This window comes from Protopterus annectens, chromosome 5.part1 (assembly GCF_019279795.1).
Source record: "Protopterus annectens isolate FY-2018-M chromosome 5.part1, PAN1.0, whole genome shotgun sequence".
Lineage (NCBI taxonomy): Eukaryota > Metazoa > Chordata > Ceratodontiformes > Protopteridae > Protopterus > Protopterus annectens.
Genome location: NC_056736.1, coordinates 309,105,528 through 309,126,406, shown reverse-complemented (window position 1 = coordinate 309,126,406; position 20,879 = coordinate 309,105,528). Strand labels below are relative to the sequence as shown.

Here is a 20,879-nt window from a genome sequence, read left to right as displayed (position 1 = left end):
AAGCATAGTAAATCAACCGAAATCGGGCATCAGGAACAGAAAAAAGAGGGAGTTCCCATCAGGCGATGTCACAGTGACTTCATAAAATTTGTGGGATGTGGGCGGGAGAGGGGCCATGTTGGGCGGGGTTACTGGTGATGCACGGGGTGTGGCCTTACTCTGGTTTTAGCCACAACGAAAGGTGGCAACCCTATTGCTCATTCACATATTTTATGTTGTTTGTCAAGTCACCCACCTCTACTGGGTTCAGTCCTGTAGCAGATGGAGCTACTTTCCCTCTCCACAAGATGGGTGGGCTAGTGTTGGCTATTTAGTCTCATTCTCCTATGTTATCTCATCCAGATCTTAAACTGCTAACTGAACCAAAGCTGCCTGGGTACCCTTTATAATTCTGCACCAAAGAGCTGACGACAGTTACAATTGCTTTGAACACTTTTAAAATTCTTCATCCCACAGATTGAGATCACCACCAAACCAGAAAACTTGTTCAGGTACTGCAAAATCTTTTGATATCTTCTACTACAGATTTTCTGAATTCAGGCTACCTAGGGCCAGAATGCACACTCCCTTCACATTTATATAAAACTTAAAAAAAATAAATAAATAAATAAAAGATTCAGAATGTACTTATTCCTGTAGCATTTGACTATGCATGAAACCTACATTATTTTATTTTGCAATTTAGAAACTGCATGTGCTAAACAAAAAGATGTTTGCTTAAGAACCTAATACCGACATGAAAAGGAAAAAATGGACAGCTTTAAATATCTGCATTGTTCTTATTCATTTTCTGCTGAGGTTACTTTGTTTTTTTTTTACCTGGTCAGCATCCACAAAGATAATTTTATCCACAGCCAAAGGGAAAAGCACATCCAGGAAAAGTATTTTATAACCCCATATAATTCTTTGCTTTTCAGTTTGCTGATGAAGCCACCGTGGCCATCTGTACTGTACCAGCTCATACTGGAAGCCATATTCTTTTGCCATGTGAGGAATTATCTCCTGAAAACAATGGGTTTAAAAAAATTAGAGGCAAGATACATTCATACTATTTAAACTACAATTCACAACATATAATACATATTTTAACAAGGCTATTTATTTTATTTTGATTTTTTTAGTAAAATGATACAGCTGCTGTTGGTTGCTATTGCCTTCCATTAAACAACAGATGGCAGGGATGCAGAACGCTGCTAGTGCACAAAATAAAATGGATTTTAAATTACATGAAAACCCTAGTGACTATACAACCATCTCTATCATATCTGTTTTTAGAGGAAGCACTGGGCAAACAGCCAAGAGTCTTGCAATAACATAACCATGCATCACAATTGTCACCATAATAAACACCAACATAAACAGCACCTCAAGCTGCAAAATCTGTCCACTAGACTAACAAATCAAACTGCATGTAAATGAATAAAAACATGTTCTTGTCCTTATAATTCTCTACCTGTGTAAATACAAACTTAATATATTTAAAATATATTGACATACATAAACACAATGTGAATACAGTTACAAAAAGATTCATTGAATAATTAACTTTAGTAGTACTTTAATATTTTTTACCACTTTGTGATAGCTTATTTTTAGAATTGGCCCTTTCCTGCACTAGGTCTTTGATACTGTTCATCTAAATGTATACTGCATTATTTCTTTCTCTGCACAGTGATGAAGTGATGATATGACATGCTTTCTGGTATGTGCATTTCACCAACAATAACTATGATACCAATAGTTTCTTGTCAAAATTCAAGCAATATATCTCTTTCATACAGCCTGTATACCAACATTCCCACAAACAGAGATGAAAAAGTAATGGGACAAAGAGCAAAGAAATAAAGGGAAGAAAAAAAACAGTTCTCTATCCCTATCAATGACCTCCCAGTTTAACTTAAGAACTCTCTGTCCTCCTGCTCTTGGATACCGAGTAACAATTAATCCTCATAGTTATCTCATTTTAACTTTCATACTTTTGGGCTCACTGACTCCTCCTCTTTTTTTTTCTAACTATCCTGGTAAATGGACCTGGGAAAAAAAAAAAATGACACCCTGACACTTCTTCCTTCTACAGGATTATAGGATAAAACTAAGGCAACAGAACCTCACAAATATGTTAATGGTGTTGTTCTCTCTCTTTTTTTTGGCATAAATCAATAAAATTGTGTTTTAAAAAAAAAATAACTCTCTGTCCTCTATGGTATCAACTTTAGACAGCAATACAAGATAGACATTGGCCGAATTGCACACATAAGCACTTTGTACCTGCAAAACTCTAAATATCAAGCATCCTTAAGTACAACCCAGCCTGTTGTTGCTTAGATATGAATCAGGGCTTGCAAACCACTGATTGTCAAAGAAAAGGAATGCAAAGTAAATTACTGGAACTATGCTATGGAGACAACTGGCATTAGACAGGATTAGCAGAATCACACTCATGACTGGACTGGCCAATGTCACAGGAAAGGCATGCTTAAGGCTATGTGCACTCACATGCATAATGAAGTGCTTCACTGCTCCCACATGCACAGTGGCAGACAGGCCAAGAATAGCAAGCATAGCAAATATCCAATCCAGTTTGTTATATAACTGGGAAGGAAAAGGGGGCATAGAAAATTTAAAAAGGGAAAATAACAAGCATAGAAAAATGCACAAGGGCGACCAAAAGGAATGACTAGTGAGAAAGAAGGGCATTTATTTATTGATTGTCTGAAAGGCCCCAATTATTCTTATTTTCTTGTGGGAAAGAAGGGTATTTATTTATTGATTGTCTGAAAGGCCCCAGTTACTCTTATTTTCTTGTGGAAAAGGCTCCCTTTTTCATTTAAAAAGAGGAACGGTAGTTGGGGAAGGTAATGAGAAATGGTCATTGAAAAGACAGGGAGAAGGTAAGGAAGGAGGAGGACGCACACAGACATAAAACCCAGAAATAGAAGGGATAGTACTGACACAAAAAGAGTAGACAAGCAGGGGATGGACAGAGACTGACAAGGGATAAATATTTGGTGATGAAAAGCAATGGACAACAAGCAAGGTATGGGGAGTGACACACAAGTCAGGGGAATACATGGATGGGGGCGATAAGCCAGAGTAGATGGTGGATTCCAAACAGCTCTGAGGCCAAGCCACACATATATTAATCATCTCTACATCTGGGATCATGTGCAGGCTATGCCTCTGGTGGTCTGTGGTCAAGGTCTGATAGTCATGTGGGTCAAACGGCCATGCCAGGAGATGTTTCACAGTTGTGAGAAGAGCGACCAGCTGTTGGCTCACCTCAGATGTCTCCAGCCGACATAAACAGATGCTGGGAGACTCCAGCCCCTCCCCCCGGACCACTAACAGAAAAGGAGACTTTGGTCTCCTACTCAGTAGTGGCATCAGCGGCTGTCAGTGTGCTCTACAGGTCACTTTCAGAAAGTAGGCCTCTGTCCCCATGCTCAGAGGCAGACTTGGCAATCACTTCTTTTTCTTCTTTTTTCGGCTTTTTCCCGGTTAGGGGTCACCACAGCGGAACTCTGGTCCGCTAATGATTAGCAGTAGATTTTTATGGTGCCAAGGTGCCAGCTCAATGCCCAACCTTCAACGAAGGTACGCCCATTCAGCATGTCTTTTGAACGCATCTTGACTGCGGGGAGGACATGCAGACTCCACATAGAAGGAGTTCTATCCGAGAATCAAACGGGAGAACCTCTTGCTGTGAGGTGACAACGCTACTGCTGCACCAGACTTAGCACTCACTATCAATCCAAAAAAAGAGGTGTCATCTGGTACAGGCCGAGGTGACTGGTCACTGCTCCTCTGCCCACAAACAGATCTGCAGAAAAAAGTAATCAAAAAGAGAACACATTAGTGGACATACACATGTTGAACAAACTGTTAAAGCTGTACAATGCAGCAGTGCATATGTCAAATACACCCTGCGGCTGGTAGAGGTGGACTTGCCTCCAGTGACTTCCTCCCATGTTTCCTGTACTACTTACTCAGCCACTGTTAGATAAAATAGGAAGAAATTTAATACAGTGTTTGACATGTAAAAAGACAAGTGAAAATATGCTCGCAATAAAATTCTGTCTAACTTCTGCTTCCCACTTACTAAGGTGGTCAGGGTGATGCTGCTGCAGGTTACTGTACCAATGCTTCCACTCCTCACCTTAACAGCTGATGCCAGCAGCATCAATCACTATCCTGACAAACTAATTCCAGGCATCAGACTTGTAAAAAATGCCATCATATTGGTCTAGCAGTTGCTCCTGAAAATCTTTGTGGAGGAAGAAGAAAATCTTGCTTTATGTCAGACACCATGTAGGAGCCCTGCAGTTCCCAGATGTTGAAGCAGCTGCAGCCACACATGGAGGTCTGTTCAAAGAGCAAAATGGTGGCATGGATGTATGCTTGTACACCATGTGGCATGCAGTTTGTTGGTTCATAGGTAAGTACCTGGCTATACTGCCCTTGAGGGGCATTTTAAGCCTAGCCAATTTCCTTTTTTTGTGCTCAAACAAACCTATCCCATTTGGTTATAGATTGCCTTACCCATCCCATGGCTGATAATTATATATTAACCCTTTTAGAACAACTGGGATCATACCATAAATAATTTGAGGGGACCTATGAGTGGGATAAAACATTTAGGAAATGTCTCTATCCATTAGTAATACACTGGGCAGTCCTGGGTTAAATTTTCTATTATCCATCCATAGATCCAAGTTGCACTTAAATATGGATAGGGATGAACTTTGCACAGGTCATGCCTCTGGTGGTCTGTAGGTCAAGACCTGTTGGTCAGACAGGTGGTGTTCCACTGTTGTAAAGTGCAGCAAAAAGATGCTTCAAAAAGGTCTCTGCAGCACAGAGCCACGACACTACAATCTTCACAAACGCCATGCCCAAGCATACAGTACAGAGCCCCAGGACAAGCAGAGATGAGTAGATTTGCCACACATAGTGCTAATTACTTGGCATGCTGAGGTAGTGATTCATCAAAACTGTGATAAATTCCCTCATTAACATAACTGCCTCAGTATGACACACAAATTAGTATGATCTAAAGCAGCATTACCAGATTGTGTAAGACCTACTATTATTTAGGACTGTGAAGTCACACATTTATAGGCCTTTGAAAGAGACAAACTGAAGGAAGACAATATACCTCATAATGTAACCCTGCACTGCACTGCACTGCACTGTTCAACCATGGTGGATGGCAGCAACAGGGTCATGAAGAAAGTGACGTATGTGGGTGTGGGAAAAGAGCACAATACCATGACACTCTCATGAACAGTTGAGGGGGAGGGCACACCAGTGGCAATGTAGAGACCAAGGATAGGACATGCCATGTAGGTTACAATGACCTCTGTACATTGAGTGAGACATGGCAATGCATACTGTGGGAGGCAGACAGGGTGTACAGTGTATTACAGGATTTCAACATGCTGATGCAAGGAAAGTGACTATGATACATGTCCACAGGTGCAGCTCATAAAGAAAAGTGAGAGAAGTAATAGTATAACAGGGGCAGGTAAGTGGGCACTACATGGAGCTGTGGAACATACAGCCATGCACACACAATTGCCAAGATGTACAAGCCACTGGTGTAGACATCTTGTCATGGACCTGTAAGAGAGGCCATGACAGAGGTGTTACTTCTGTATACATCACATGCACATTGTGACAAAAAGGAACATGGTCATACCTTTTCAGAAGTAGGCATGGAATGGAATTGTACAGGACACAAATGCTCAGAGTGGTCGTAATGGGATTCTATATCAGATTTGGAGAGGAGTATCTGATGCATTATTGCATGCTGATAGCAAGGCATGTGACACTGCCTGGGGCTAGTCTACTTACAAGACGTAGACCACTAACATGGAAGTGGCTCACAGAGGTAAAGGAGTTCCTCTTATCTCTGTCTGGTTCATTATCAGTGGTGGCTTGGATGTGGGAGCTGGGCAGGTAACGATTGCCCAAGTGTCTGTAGGGAATACACTAGATAAGTATCAGCTGTTACACTGTACAGTGCACTATATACCTGGCACAGCTTATTCAGCAAGAAGCTTCTGCATATTTGTCTTTCTGGTATCTTTGGTCTATAACTTTAATACCCTACATAACAGTATATAGTTATCCATATGGCACTCATAGATTTTGTCATAAGTGCTGCCCCAGTTGTCTTGCTTTTATAGGTTCAGCACAACAGGACAGCACATGCTTGATTTCAGGTCACCTGGGGTTATTGATGATGATGATGGTAGTGTACACACGGCACAGTTTAAAACCACAGTGGCACTTCTTGAAACATTTAATACTAGAGGGCTCATATACATTCTCCATATGTGGGAAGCTTGTGCAGGGGCAGGTTGAAGCACCAACCTCACTAGTGTTTGGGGGAAATCCTGCAATTCTGAGCTCCGCTCAGGCTACAGAAGAGTTCCCAGCCTAGACAGCATCTATGAGCCACAATTCCTCTGACTGTACATATACCCCATACAAGACAGGCACAGTGGTCTGCTGTGCAGCCATGACTCCTTGCGCCTTCTCTGACTTGGCTGCAGCACTTGGCATTAATCAGTAGATGTGTAGGTCAGTGATCCAGGAACACACAGCTTTTACTTGATACTGTGAAGATGGTAAGCATGCTGTAAGGCCTGCTAGATGACATCCAGTGCCTGTAGAGTGACATGTAGTACAGACATCAACTACTGAGATCACTTGTAGCCAACACTCCATCCACTGGTGCATCCATGAGGCAGATGTTAACAATCTTATTGTTTGCCTCTGCATGTCTTGACGTCCATGGCCTGAGAAGATTCCGGCTGTGATATGGCCACTCATGTGTTGTGCGTGCTCAGATAACAAACCATTCCTGAGACAGCATTACTGTCAACTATCACCTAACAGGCCACCCCACCTGGCTAAGGTTGGCTTCACGTATATGGCCACTGCCTCTCATCAGATACCAACCCTGGGGCACCCTCACCAAATATCTGCTCTTATTCCTGTAGTTCTACAGCATCAGTATCCTCAGTGGGCAGATGTAATATTCTCCTAATAATAGTCATCATCCAGAATGTGGATGCTGTAAGCTTTGATGGTTCCCAACAAGGAACACACCATTAAGATGCACACACATGTTCTCATAATTCTATGCCATCCCTTGTCATAGACCTCATCAAGTTCCAAGACTGCACACCCCCACAGTACACATTGCCAAGGTTCATGACATGCAGGTTCACATTAACATTAGAGGGTGTGACTCCTGAATCCCTTCAACTTGCTACCAGACTAAGTGGCCACCACATCCTCTCCCAAGACCATGGCCAATATGATATCATTCCTGCAATATGTCATTGTGTCCTCCTCCACAAATGATGATAATTGTGCCTTGTCCTGCTCACTCCCTTGACCTGTGTGGGTAAGGTAATGTCTGATATACAGCATGGCCAGTCTATGCACTGTACTGCACAGCCTGGGTTTGACAACACATGCATTTTGTTATTCTGTGTTGTCTCTGCATGGCCCACAGTTGCAGACCAGATACAACCTTTGTGCCAAAACCATAATACATTGTACCACCTCTGCTTCACATGGTGTCCTGCTGCTACCTGTTCTCCACTGGGCAAGCTGCACTGCACCTCATTCACTGCTCCAGTAAATGTGATGGGGCCTGCTGGGATGTTCCCTGTGATTGAAGCTGCATCTGCACAACCACGTTATGCAATATAGCACACACTGCAAATATCTAGCTGCAAGTCTCAGGTGAACAACACTGTGCCACACTGGCTACATCGAGACAAAAGTATCCTTTAAGTTGACCAATAACACATTCTACCACAGTCCACGTTTCTGCAGTTGTTCTGCAGACCGAGGGACAATGCCTTGACTTACAGTCCAAGTAAACAAAACTCAATTAATGGGTTGGACAACTGACAGAGAGACAGAGAGGTTGGATGTGCCTCTCCATGGTTGAGGGGTACAATGAGAACTACAGAAGGGTGGAGCTCATGAGACAGATGCTAGGATGAAGGGGTGGAGGGAGAAGAGTAGAGTACATCTACCCTGTAGCAGGGGGAAGGGCATACTGTTAGTGAGTAGCCCTCCCTTTGCCCACCCATCCTACAGGTGGACTGTCAGCACAAAGGGGTAGGGTGATTAAGCCATGAAAACTCCACATGGTCAGATGACAGCTTGTCTGCCAATCCATCCACTTGACCCAGCATATATCATACTCTCACTTCCCTTACACAAGATGATCAATGAAACTGCCTGGATTTAGTACGGGAAGATACACAAGATACCCAGGGCATTGCAAACCTAGCAGTTGAAGGAATGGAAGTCCTTTTTCTGTTGATGTATCTGACACCCTGTGGAACATGTGCAGCCATGATGGCAAATGTATGAGCAACTGAAGGCTTCCAGGACCTCAGACAAATGGGAAATAGTGAAAACATTCACTGAGTGGCGATTCTCTCCTCTGAAGTCCTTGGGAATGACATATGCTACCCCACATGTTGCAACGTAATATCAAAGAATGACTGCATGACCCAAGGCTGACACCTGTGAAATTCTCTGCATGCCCCCTGTAGGTTGCTAAAATCTGCCTGTAGCTAGGATGGCTAAAGCTACACATGTGTAAGTTGGGGGCTGACAGTACTATCTCTGCATTGATGTAGAGGGCCACAGCACACCTAATCTAGGTCACTGGTTCCGACAGCAGCAAATTAACATGTGCTGTTCTTATACTGCCACTGCTGTTGCAAGCACTCTACTGTTCTGTACAAAGAAATTCTGGGTGTTCAGAGAAAGGTGAAAGCAGTGGTACAAAGTACCTGCTTTACGTGTTTCTGAATCACTCTACTATATCTGACAGTGCCATTTGCATAACTGTTGCCCTTTATTTACATCTGGAACCTAATTTTCAAATCATAATATTGTCATTTGCACAGCTGCATACTTTGTTTTTTACCCTAACACAGCTGCACTATTTGTGTCTCTGAATCACCTTTTTCTTGCATGTTGAAATTTCCAAACTATAACAACAGCCATTACTGTATAAACTGAATCTTGACCATTTGATTCTGATGCTCACAGCCATTTCTTGCACACTAAATGACTGTCAGCAAGTGACTTAGACCAAAGCACAGCTCACCTTTTAAAATGTCTAGTTATGTAAGTATCTAATGGTGCTTCAGATTTGGAAAATCAAAAAGTCAGCCAGAAAATCTTTTGGTGTATTTTCTTGCCACCAGGAAATGGATGCCTGATATGAAAGTGTTTTACTGCAGCATTCACTGAAAGGGCATTCCTTCTCTGAAGACAGACTTGCTTACTGAAGACAGCAGCAGCAACATGTCAAGAAAAAAATGTTGGGACACCTTTCTTCCTAGTCTTCTCTACTCTAGTAACTAGCCTCTGAAGCCACCTTAGGGAGAAAGGAGGGCTTGGTCCTGAGGTACACTCTATCCTGGTGAAAGACCAAGTACGGTGGTTTTACACAAAGGGCCTGAAGCTTGGAAACACTTTTCGCTGAAGTGACCACGACCAGGAACGCCGTTTTCCAGGAGAGGTACTTAAGATCGACCGAAGCAGCAGGTTCAAAAGGGGGAGCTGTCAAGGCCTGTAGAACTAAAGATAAATCCCAAGGGGGTACAACTTCCTTGACAGGAGGTCTGAGCAGGAAAGTACCCTTGAGGAAGGTTTTGCACAACTTTGCTGTAATCAAAGGGCCTGACTCATGCCCCACATGGTAATGAGAAATAGCTGCTAGTTGAACCTTGACCGTAGAGCAGCTAGCACCCTGATTAAACAGGCTTGTAAGGAACTCTAGCACAGACGGCAACGGGGCTGTGAAGGGGTTTAAGTTATGATGTCCCGCCCAGATGGAGAAGCGCTTCCACTTACTACGATAGACTTTCCTAGTGGAGGGTTTATGTGCTGCTACTAGGATGGCTTTAACCGGGGAAGAGATACCGGGAGTCCTGACTAGGAGTGGGACTGGAGCAACCAAGTTGTCAGCTTGAGGTTGTCCAGGTTCGGGATCGGGAGACCTAGGGGGTGAGATATTAGATCCGGAAGGGGATCCAGAATCCAGGGAGGATTTACCAGATGAGACCACAGGTAAGGGAACCACGTCTGACGAGGCCAGAATGGGGCAATGAGGATCATTCTGCTTCCCAACCGATTGGCTTTCTGTATGAGTTTCAGCATCAGGGGTAGAGGAGGGTAGGCATAAAGTAGACCGGGGGGCCAAGCATGCACCAGAGCATCTCTCAGGGATTCCCCAAGGGGGGGAATTAGAGCAAAGAAGCTGTTGCATTTCGTATTTGAGGGAGAGGCGAAGAGATCGCAACAGGGTTGCCCCCATACGGCAAAAATCCGTTTCGCTACCTGGGGATTGAGAGACCACTCGTACAGGGAAAGGATGGTGCGGCTGAGTCTGTCCGCCAGTATGTTGGACCGTCCCGGAATGTGCGTTGCAACAAGAAAGTGGTTGGTAGAGATCGCCCATTCCCACACTCTCATGGCCTCTCGACAGAGAGGATAGGACCTGGTTCCCCCCTGTTTGTTGATGTACCAGACCACTGACATGTTGTCCGTCTGTATCGCAATAGTTCCTACAGGAAGAAGGTTCTGCAGTGCTTGCAACGCCAACAGCACCGCCCTCATCTCCAGGACACTGATATGCAAAGAGGTCTCTGTGTCATTCCACGTGCCTTGGACCGTCTTGCCTGAGCAATGCCCCCACCCCAAGGCGAGAGGCGTCCATGATCACTGGGGACAGAGGAGGGGGCGTGGAGAAGGGACGTCCCATATGGAGGTCCGGAGATTGGACCCACCATAAGAGAGCCCTCCTGCACTCCCTGCTGATGGAAATAGGGTGGTTTAGGGAGTAATGTTGAAAGGACCATTGGACTTGAAGGGTCCATTGCAGAACCCTCATATTCAAGCGAGCCAATGGCAAAATAGTGATTGCCGCCGCCATGGTGCCTAGAGCCCTCAGGACCAATTCCGCCGGTAGAGCTTTTGACTGGAGGATGGCCCGCACATTAAGCCTCAGGTTTTGAAGTCATTCCATCATCAGGAATGCTAGAAGGTTTCTTGTATCCAACTTGGCACCTATAAACTCGATCACCTGAGTCGGAGCAAGAGAGGATTTGTCCATATTGATCGTGATGCCCAGCTGTGGAGCAAGCCGGAGGAAGTAGTCCCTGGCTGAGCAGAGTAGATGCCTTGTCAGGGCGGTCAGGAGCCAGTCGTCCAGGTACGGAAAGACCTGCATTCCCTGGAGTCTCAGGTGGGCCGCTATCACTGCTAATACTTTGGTAAACACCCTGGGGGCTGTGGTGAGAACAAAGGGAAGGACCCTGAACTGGTAGTGACTGGCTCCCAGCCGGAAGCGGAGGAACCTCCTGGATCGTCTGTCCATTAGGATGTGGTAGTATGCATCCTTGAGGTCTATTGAGCACATCCAGTCATTCTCCCACAATAGGGGGAGGATGGATTGAAGAGGGACCATCCGGAATTTCTCTTTGGTTACTGACAGGTTCAACCAGGAGAGGTCGAGGATGGGCCTTAGGTCCCCCGTCATTTTTGGCATCAGAAAGAACCTGGAGTAAAAATCCAATCCGAACTGGTCTGGGGGGATGGGTTGGATAGCTCTTTTTTCTAGTAGCTGCTGGATCTCTGCAGCTGCTACCTCCCTCTGATCAGGTGGTACATCGGGGAGGTTTCTGACTTTGGGGACATGGAACAGGGGGATTTGGTAACCTCTGGATATGATATGAAGCACCCAGAGATCTGATGTGATGGACTCCCAAGCTGCCAGGTGCCTCGACTGCCTCCAGACTGGAGCAGTCGGGCAACCCCTCAGGGTTGCTGCATGGGTCGATCAGAAAAGGTTTCTCTGGACCCAAAATTCTTCGGGCCCCCCTCTGCCTCTAGGGCGGCATCCTCCCTGTCCTCCTCTGCCACGGAAGGACTGGTTGTCCGGAGCAGGCTGGGAATGTTGCAATTTCTGGAACCACATCTTTTTCTGTCCCTTTTGGTTCTTGGAGAAGGACCTCTGGGGAGTAGAAAAGCAGATTCCGATGGCAGACAACGTCTTCCCGTCCTTTTCGCTCTGGACTAAAGTCTCACGAATGGTCATGCCAAATAAGGCAGAACCATCAAAAGGGGCATTCGCAAATGATGCCTTGAAGGGTTCCGTGAAGTCACAAAGCGTCTCATGACTAGGCCTGCTCCGCTGGCTCTAGCGGCTCCCTCTGTGGCATGGGACAAAAGCCGCATAGAGGTATTCGATATAGATCTTAGAGTGGCCATGCGAGTGGAGTACAATTGTTTGTCCTCCACTGACATGGACTCCGGGGGGGGGGGGGAAGCAGCGTACTCTTTGATAAGGTCTCGCTGCATCCTAATAATGTGTGCCATATAGTTCAGGGACCTTACTGAGGTCACTGAACTAAAAACCCGCTTCCCCAGGCGATCCATCGAGCGGGACTCATTGCTCGGTGGATGGACCGAGGGGCTCTCCTGAGCTAATTCCCTCTTGGTGGCTGCCACCACCAACATGGCATCTATTGGGGGACCCTTGCTCCAGTGGGGTCTCTCTGAGGGGGGCTCAAAATCTTGTCGGGGCACTTGGGAACTGGCTCCACAGTGTCCGGCTCCTTCCACGCCCTGGTGGTAATAAGGTCCATCAGGGGGTCGGCTGGAGGGACACTAAAGAGGTAGACGGGCCTGCTTCGAACACCTCCAAGAACACGGACTCGTCGGAGGAAGCCTTGGGGCAGACCACCCCCCCCTAATCCTGAGCATTTCCATGATTTCTCCGAAGGAGACATCCTCGGGGGGTGACCTTGGAGAGCCTTCCCCTTCATCCAAGTCCGTATCTTCTGTTAAGGACTCGGGGGAGTCCACGTGCCTCCTTTTACACTTGCGCTTATGAGGAACCTCCTCGGGGGGGGGGGCTATCCGAGGAGGTCTCACCAGCAACATCTCGTTCCAGGGGAATGACCTGAGACATCGAAGCAGGCTGTCCCTGTGGCCGGGTGATGGAAGCCTGACTCAGCCGTGAGGGAGTGCAGGATGGAGCCGAAGCAAGGGCCGGGGGTCCGGATGTGCTCAACAGTGCCCTCTCCACCACATCGAAGGCCAAGGGAGAGTCGCTCTCTCTGGGATCTGAGAGCCAACTCCCACTCGCATCCGATGGTGGGATCAGAACCGGCGCCGAGACCATCGGATCCGAAGGACCCATGTGCTCTGACCTGGACAGAGCCGAAGGCACACTGAATCCCTCGGATCCGAAGCTCGGGCCACGGCTCTGAGAGCTGGGATTCGACAAGGATGGAACTGACAGACTCGAGAAGGAGCTATCGAGGCAAAAAAAGGGTGTTGAGCTCCACCCCACGAAGGGGGGGGGAGGCAGGAGCCTCCCCATCTACAGCTGAGCCTGGATGAACCTTAGCATCATCCGGTCCAAGTCCGCATCCGATAGGCTATAGGTAGATCTCGATGAGGCCACCGAGTGCCCCGGGGTGCCGATGACCTCGACGGAGATCGGGTCTCCTCCTCCTCAGGTCCCGGAGAGAAGCATGGGGATCAGATCCGAGGAGGAGGGACCTGGAAGCCATGGAGGGAGAAGCCCCTCCTTTCTCCTCCTGACCTCCCTCTCCTCTGGCGCCGTAGTGGGAGTTTGAGTCCTGGCCTGGGGGAGAGGGTCAGGAGTGGCAGCCACGGAGGACTGGGATGGTGAAACTGGGGCAAAAGTCCCGCCAGAATCAGCTTCAACATACGGTCTTTCAGTGCCCTGGGGTTGAACGCCGCGCAGATAGTACACCCAGAGGAGAGGTGTTCAACCCCAAGGCACTGAACACCCCAGCTGTGGCCAACTGCCGGTAAAAGCTTATGGCCACACCCGATGCATTTGGAAAATAGGCTTTGGGGCCTCCGACATGACACTATAAAAAAAATTAAACTCACTCACTCAAGGCCCCAAACACACAGCGACTCACACACACACACACACACACTACGCACCAGCGAAGGAAGGGGAGGAATTACACTAAAATTAAACTAGAGAAGGACTAAAAAAGGGAACCTAAACACACACAAACTTAACAATAACTCTGACAAGAAATTACAGAAAATACAAGGCACTTATCTGACCCAACTAGGAGCTCAAGAATCTAGTAGCTTTCTCTAAGAGCAGCAAACTAGATCTGAGGTCAGTCAGGGTTGGCAGGGGATTATAGGTAAGGGGAGGAGCTAGGAGCTCGGATGTTAAAGCTATGTATAAGTTGCCGGCTCTGATCCGAGATCGGATCCAAGACCCAAAGGTTGCTGACAAATGAAGTACCTACTTCAGATCAAATCTTACAGCTAATAGTTTTCAAAAACAACTAAGAAAGGAAGATGATGAAGACAGGGCAACACACTTCAGCAGATGCTGTAGGGAAGACCCGAAGACATTGGTGTACATCTGTAAAACTTCTCAACACCTATTTAAAAGGAGAGGTCAGCTGCTCCCCTACTATAACAGCTGACAGTAAGGGGTAGTTGTTTTATGACTTGCTCTTCTCACTCTTGTTTTTACTCTCAGCTTCATCCTACAGCCTTCCTACCCAGTGCTTCATACCCAGGCTGGGTCTAGCAGCTTCTCCTTCATCTGGACTTACTCCAGTCCAGCTAGGGCCAGTTGGGAATATAAGGGTATCCGGGGGTCCTGGCTGTCAACATCAACCAGGAATTTTTACACCTGGGCCTACCTACTTACTCCCTCCTTCCCACTTCAGTCTTTGTGGTTGCATCCAAGAGACAGGCATGCTGCATATTGCCCCAAAGCCCTGGCAGCTCAGTCATGCCCCACCATCCTTTCCCCTCCTTGAACAACTCCCCGAGCATGACATCTCCAGTCTCCATCGGGGATCACTGCAGTGAATGCCCACATACCTTCTCTTTCACAGTTCAGTCAATCACCCGAGTCTCTAATACAACCCAGGTCGGCTGGGCCGCTGTGAAGGCCACCTCACTATGCCATCAGAGCAGTCACTTGTACACTTGACATATTCAAACAATGGCCAGTTTTACTTAATGACAGTATTCTATGAGAAGTACAACCGTGGGGAAACAAAGTGGAACTTTTTCATTTTTCTACAACCTGTAGTGATGTATAGTTGACAATACACATGACAGTGGGTACACGAGGCACAGATCCTTCTTTCAAATTTTGTATGGATGAGTGTTTCTGCCTGTAATCAATTTCACTATCAACACCCAGTACTGTTCATGTGTTGGATGCCGGTGACAAGGTTTTGATGTGCTTCGTTATGGGCAAATTTAGTTCTATTACAGAATTATACATCCATCTCTATCCTGTTCTGAGCTGTGGAAATTGCTTGGTTTGCCAAAAAGGGTGTTTTTTTTGCAGCATTTAAAGGTCACAGCAACACAGCTTCACACAGACTGGGACAAAAACAGTCAGACATATAAGCTGTCTGATGGCTTATTCTATCACCAGTTTCAACAGGACCTTCAGGTTGCTACCTGCAGCCAGAATGTCCTTAAGACAGATTTAAGAAGGATCCTTGGTGCATAGATCTTAAAGTGTTAAAAATCCTATCAACTATAATGTACACTGGGAACAGCTTCCATGATACAAATAAACCTCACAAAAAGCAATGGATTCAAAATGAAGATTATTAAATATAATTTCAATCTGAGTTATGAGATATCTAAAAAGGATATATGAAGTGCACCTCTGTGTAAATAATTCAGTAATATTTAACTAGGGTAAGCTATGTTTGCAAGTGGATTCTTGAGGAAAACAAAGATATGATTCTTCACAATGTTCATCAAGTCAGTTTCGGGTTCCAGTCATTCTGATAAAACAGAGCACATGTAGGCCATACATTCTTGTTTTTCACCTTTTCAAGAATTCTGGGGAAACGTATGTTTTTTTTTCTGCCCCTGTTCCGTTGATCTGCAAGCAAGCCATCAGTAATGAGACACAACAAATTTGTTTATATATTTTTTCCTATTAACAGAGTGAAACTGAGCTGAAGTGTGGTGATGGTAACACAATGGCCACTTGGTGACATTTCTACAGCATTTCATGTTTTGTTTGCAGAACAAAATCAACTTAGTCATTTCATACTAAGCTTTTGAAATTTGGAAAGAACAGCTGTAAAAGTTGATGCTGTCAGCCATACTATTTATGAGACTACCATTGTATAGTACTAAGTCATCAGATGTTGCATAAGAATGTCAAGATATTCTTCAGGAGACTGTGGATGGATATTTTAAGCTGCCAAATTATCTGGACCCCAACAGGAAATCCCAGGAAGTGGAACATTTCAATACTTTAACACCTGAATGCATCTTGGTGTTGTCTTGAGAGCTATTCTTATAATGTATTTTATTTTACTTGATTGGACAGTTAGCATATTTTTGCTAATGATCAGCATGACAACAGTCTAAACATGGAAAATTTTAAGGTACTTTTCCGTTATTGGGGCAACACTTATACCATGGTAGAAGGCTCTCGCAATACTGTCACAGCTGCTGATTTTGTAAATTGTAATAGCGTTGTGTAGGTTAAGAGATTTCTTACTCTAAGAAGTTGACAGGTATGTCTTTGTGCAAGACAGTCCATATTGTGTGTCCCTACCACACCACTGCAGTATTAGGTGGTGAACAGTTGACTGTATCACCTTCAAACTATTCTCCTTCCGGCGGTCTCTGTGAAATTTCAAAGATCAACACCCATCAAAATTGTGTTAACACTGCAGCAAGTAGTTTATTATCCCTACACAAAGTGTTGTGCTTAAAAGGAATTTAATTTAAATGTTCCCCAAACGCCACTACCCCAGTATTCCTCCAACAGCGGGCAACCAATCTGTCATAGTATGATGCTCTGAGCAACTTTCTCGGTTAACCAAGTTTATAGAATTTTTAAGGCATTGTGATAAACAGTCGAGAAATTATCAAAAATCGATACTTGCTTAATAATGCCACAGTCATTCCAAATAAAAGATTTGGTTCATGACAAAGCACAACTGTTAACAGATTTTGTCCATCCCTAAGGTGCAACATGCTTTTTGTGTTAAAAATGGAGACCGGGCACCTAGTGCAATCCCTAAATTCACCACGTGCTTCGCAGCCAGTATTCTAGTTGCACACAAAAACTTCACAGTGTCATGTCTACTTTTCTTGAGTGATTCTGTTTGCACTTGTGCTAAAGTTAACAGTGGAAGGCTTGGATAATAAACACTCTGCAAAGTTAAGAGTTGGCTAGTGACAGATTTAACAGAATGACGTTTAGCTTTTCCAAACATTCTGTAGCAAGACACAGAAACCCATATGCATTTCTGGGACATTTTTAAGAGAGCGTGATAAAGAAAGGGCCATCCTCTAGGGACAGTTTTTTTGTAGTAAAAAATCCTGCTTTGTACTAGGTTCGGTGTTTCTTTCGCATTTCAAAAAAAAAATGCTTCAGGACTAACAGCTGTGCGATGACTGCGTGCATCTGCTACCGTGTTACAACTGTTGCCCTGATAACGGAAAAGTACCAATTTTAATTTATGCTACATAAACTAGTTTTGTTGGGCAGAGTGATAAACACACTGCAGTAGATAAAAGCATTGTTTAGAAGTAAAGGAATAGCTCATCAGCTTTTATAATATACACTTTCACTGCTGTATTTCTGCCAAATAACAAAGGAAAATGACTACTAAAATAAAGTAAATCGCTATTATATACACATATATATATATATATATATATATATGTATATATATATATATATATATATATATATATATATATATATATTTTTTTTTTTAATTCAAACAGCAGTATATCAAACATTTTAATAAGAAGGCAACATTATTAATTCTGTTATGTGTGGAAAATATGTTTGAGAGTCTGGATATCTAACAAACTGTACCAACTTAAAGGCCACTGTTGAATTACACTTCATCCCATTCATTGAGAGCATATCAACAAAAAATTCAGTGCCATAGGAGTCTAAATGACGGTATGTATGTGTGCAACTAGTTCACCTAAGATTGTAGCTAAAAGCCTGAATGAGGGTGCATTTGTGCATCTGCACAATGGGCAGGGGTAGACACAAGTCGGTGGTTGACTGTTTTCTTGGAAGGATTGCATTTTAGTCTTCCAACTTTTCCCTTGATTTAGCTACCCCAAAGGAGTAAATTTAAGTTACAGACTCAATAAACAGATTACCAGAAATGACTGCAGAAAAAAGGGAAAGAAATTCTCCCACGACATTTACTAAACCTGTCAAAGAGGACAATAATATTCAGAATGATACTCTGGTGCGTGCAGCCTTCTACAGACTTCTGCAATGCTATTCCTATTTACAGATGATCCCACATTCACTCATATGCTTCTTCTATTTAATGTTTTGCCTACAACCACCTCTTAAAGATACTTAAGAACTGAGTTACATCCTTCTCTCTCTCTTTTACTCTTCATGTGCAGACACAAGATAAAAAAGTATTTTGACAGATTAGAACAGCCTACACGATACCTAATCTCCTCACTTCAGAAGCCAGATGTTCCAGCACCATCAATGTATTCATTCCTAGGACTGAACATGGGCTACCCCCTTCTGTTGCAACTCAGTTGCTTATACCACATTTTGCAAAGTACCAAGGATAAAATACTGCTTTTCATCAATGTAGCTAGCAACAGAGAATGCCTTACACTACAAAAAAGAATGGTAGATGGCTTAGAATTTCAGCAAGAAATGAGCTATTACTTAACACCCTAAGTTACAAGCTCCTTAATAGTGTCTACCTTTTAAGACCCCTTTCAAAAGGGTTGAAGTTATACTCCTAGAAATAAAGACAGCAGTTAACCACACTTTCTTACAACTTAGTTGTTGTTGTGTCTTTTGGCTTTTTTCCCGGTTGGGGATTGCCACAGCGGAACTCCGGTCTGCTAATGATTGGCAGTAGATTTTTACGTGCCGAGTTGCCAGCCCTGACGCACAACCTTCAACGAAGGTACGCCCATTCATGCATGTCTCCACGCAGAAGACGCTCTAGCTGAGAATCGAACCGGACAGCGTCTTACTGTGAGGCGACAATGCTACCACAGCACCACCACCGTCCTTACAACTTAGTCACTACTGAAAAATCCTTCTCTAAAAATGCACCTACTCTCAGATGAAATAAGACATGTCAACAAACTAGTAGCTTCAAAATACAACTAAAAATTATATGATACAAAAGCATGCCTTTCTAAGTGTTTCAGAGATGAGGGTTAGACAGCATCATTAAGATGAAGAACAATTATGTATTCCATCTTCTGTCTTAATTCAAATTAGGCTTTTACAGTCAATGAAATGCTTCTTTGCAATTTAGCAGTAATCAAACTGCTCTGTCAGTAGTGAACTGTACCTACCTGAAAATTCAAAATTCTCTGCTCCTAAACAATAATGTGCTATAACTACAACTATGCTACTGCCAATGAAATGCAAATTGTTATGTAAATAGTTTAACATTTTATTGTATGTTTAGTTGCACTGTCTAGCCTCTCTGGCTTGGGTTATGACTGAAAAACGTCCTTGGACCAGTTCACACACCCGGTTAACAAATGTTAAATAAATAAATACATGAAAATAATACAGAAGACTATCATGTGCCATACTGTTACATGTCTGAGAAATGAAGCTTGAAATTTCCTGGTATCAATTTCTCAGTAAGTCAATAAATGGCTATCAGGTTTATTCTGCAAAACATGGGTAGTCTTAGCTGTGATACCACCCCTTTAAAAACAGTCTGTGTTACAGCACAAGACATGTGACAGCTACTAAAGCTCTTGATTGATTAGAGGTGTATTTCTCTTCTGATTACAACTTCTGGAGCAACAAGTGTTGTGATAAAAAGAAGTTATGTTCTTACCATAACGTTCCATGTTTGTTGTCCTTTATCTCACCTTCCTTCTTTCTGGTTGGGTTCGGAGCCGATCTCAGCTCCAACTCGGCCACTTCTAAAGCTCAAAGAGTCCTTACTGGCTCAAGACTAACCCCTTATCCCAGCATGCTTAGCGGTAGCTACCCAGATCTCGTTTGTGAGAACTAACCACTAGACAGGAGAATTATAAATTACCCAGTAAAGGAGGTAACTAAACAATACTGCTTCCTTGTACCGAAAACAACAGAACAACAATGGTGACAAGGACTATATCAAAATCTGAAAGCAAAGGAAACTCCGCCAAAAGAAAGGGAAATTTCTCTCAATCATCCGGGATGGGGGAAGGAGGGAAGGACACAAGAAGGAAGGCGAGATAATGGACAACAAACATGGAACGTTATGGTAAGAACATAACTTCTTTATGTTATGTTGTCCATCTCACCTTCCGTCTTTCTGGTTGGGACAATGTCCCCAGCCCCTAAATCCTGGGTGGCTCACTGGAAAAAGAGACTTCAGAACCCTGGAACCAAAGGATGCCCTGTTCCGAGAGGCCATGTCCACTTTGTATTGAGTAATGAAGGTATGGGGAGTAGCCCATGTTGCTGCCGCACAAATAGTATCTAAAGGAAGCTTAGCCTGAAAGGCTATGGAGGTAGCCACGGACCTAGTAGAATGTCCCCTTACTTTCCCGAGACTGACACATTCCGAAACTCATAAGCATAAGTAATAGTATTGGACAGCCATTTTGAAAGAGTTACTTTGGAAACTGGTGACCCTTGCTTACTCTTGAGAGAAGGATACAAACAGCTGATCTGATTTTCTGATGTCTTTGGTTCTTTGAAGATAAAATCGTAACTGCCTGTGGACATCCAATTGATGTAATTTATACTCTGCCTTGCTGCCATAATTTGGAAAGAAAACAGGAAGTTCAATTGATTG

The 20,879-nt window shown here is 44.2% G+C and overlaps 1 protein-coding gene across 2 annotated transcripts in view; it reads right to left on the bottom strand.

Moving 5' to 3' along the window:
• UGGT2 (UDP-glucose glycoprotein glucosyltransferase 2) overlaps positions 1-20,879 on the bottom strand; it is a 4,352,373-nt gene that overhangs the window by 649,355 nt on the left and 3,682,139 nt on the right. For both annotated transcript variants that reach the window (XM_044072987.1, XM_044072988.1), the window contains one exon: positions 820-1,002. In XM_044072987.1, coding sequence (XP_043928922.1) covers positions 820-1,002 — 183 coding nt within the window. The remainder of the gene's footprint in view (positions 1-819; positions 1,003-20,879) is intronic.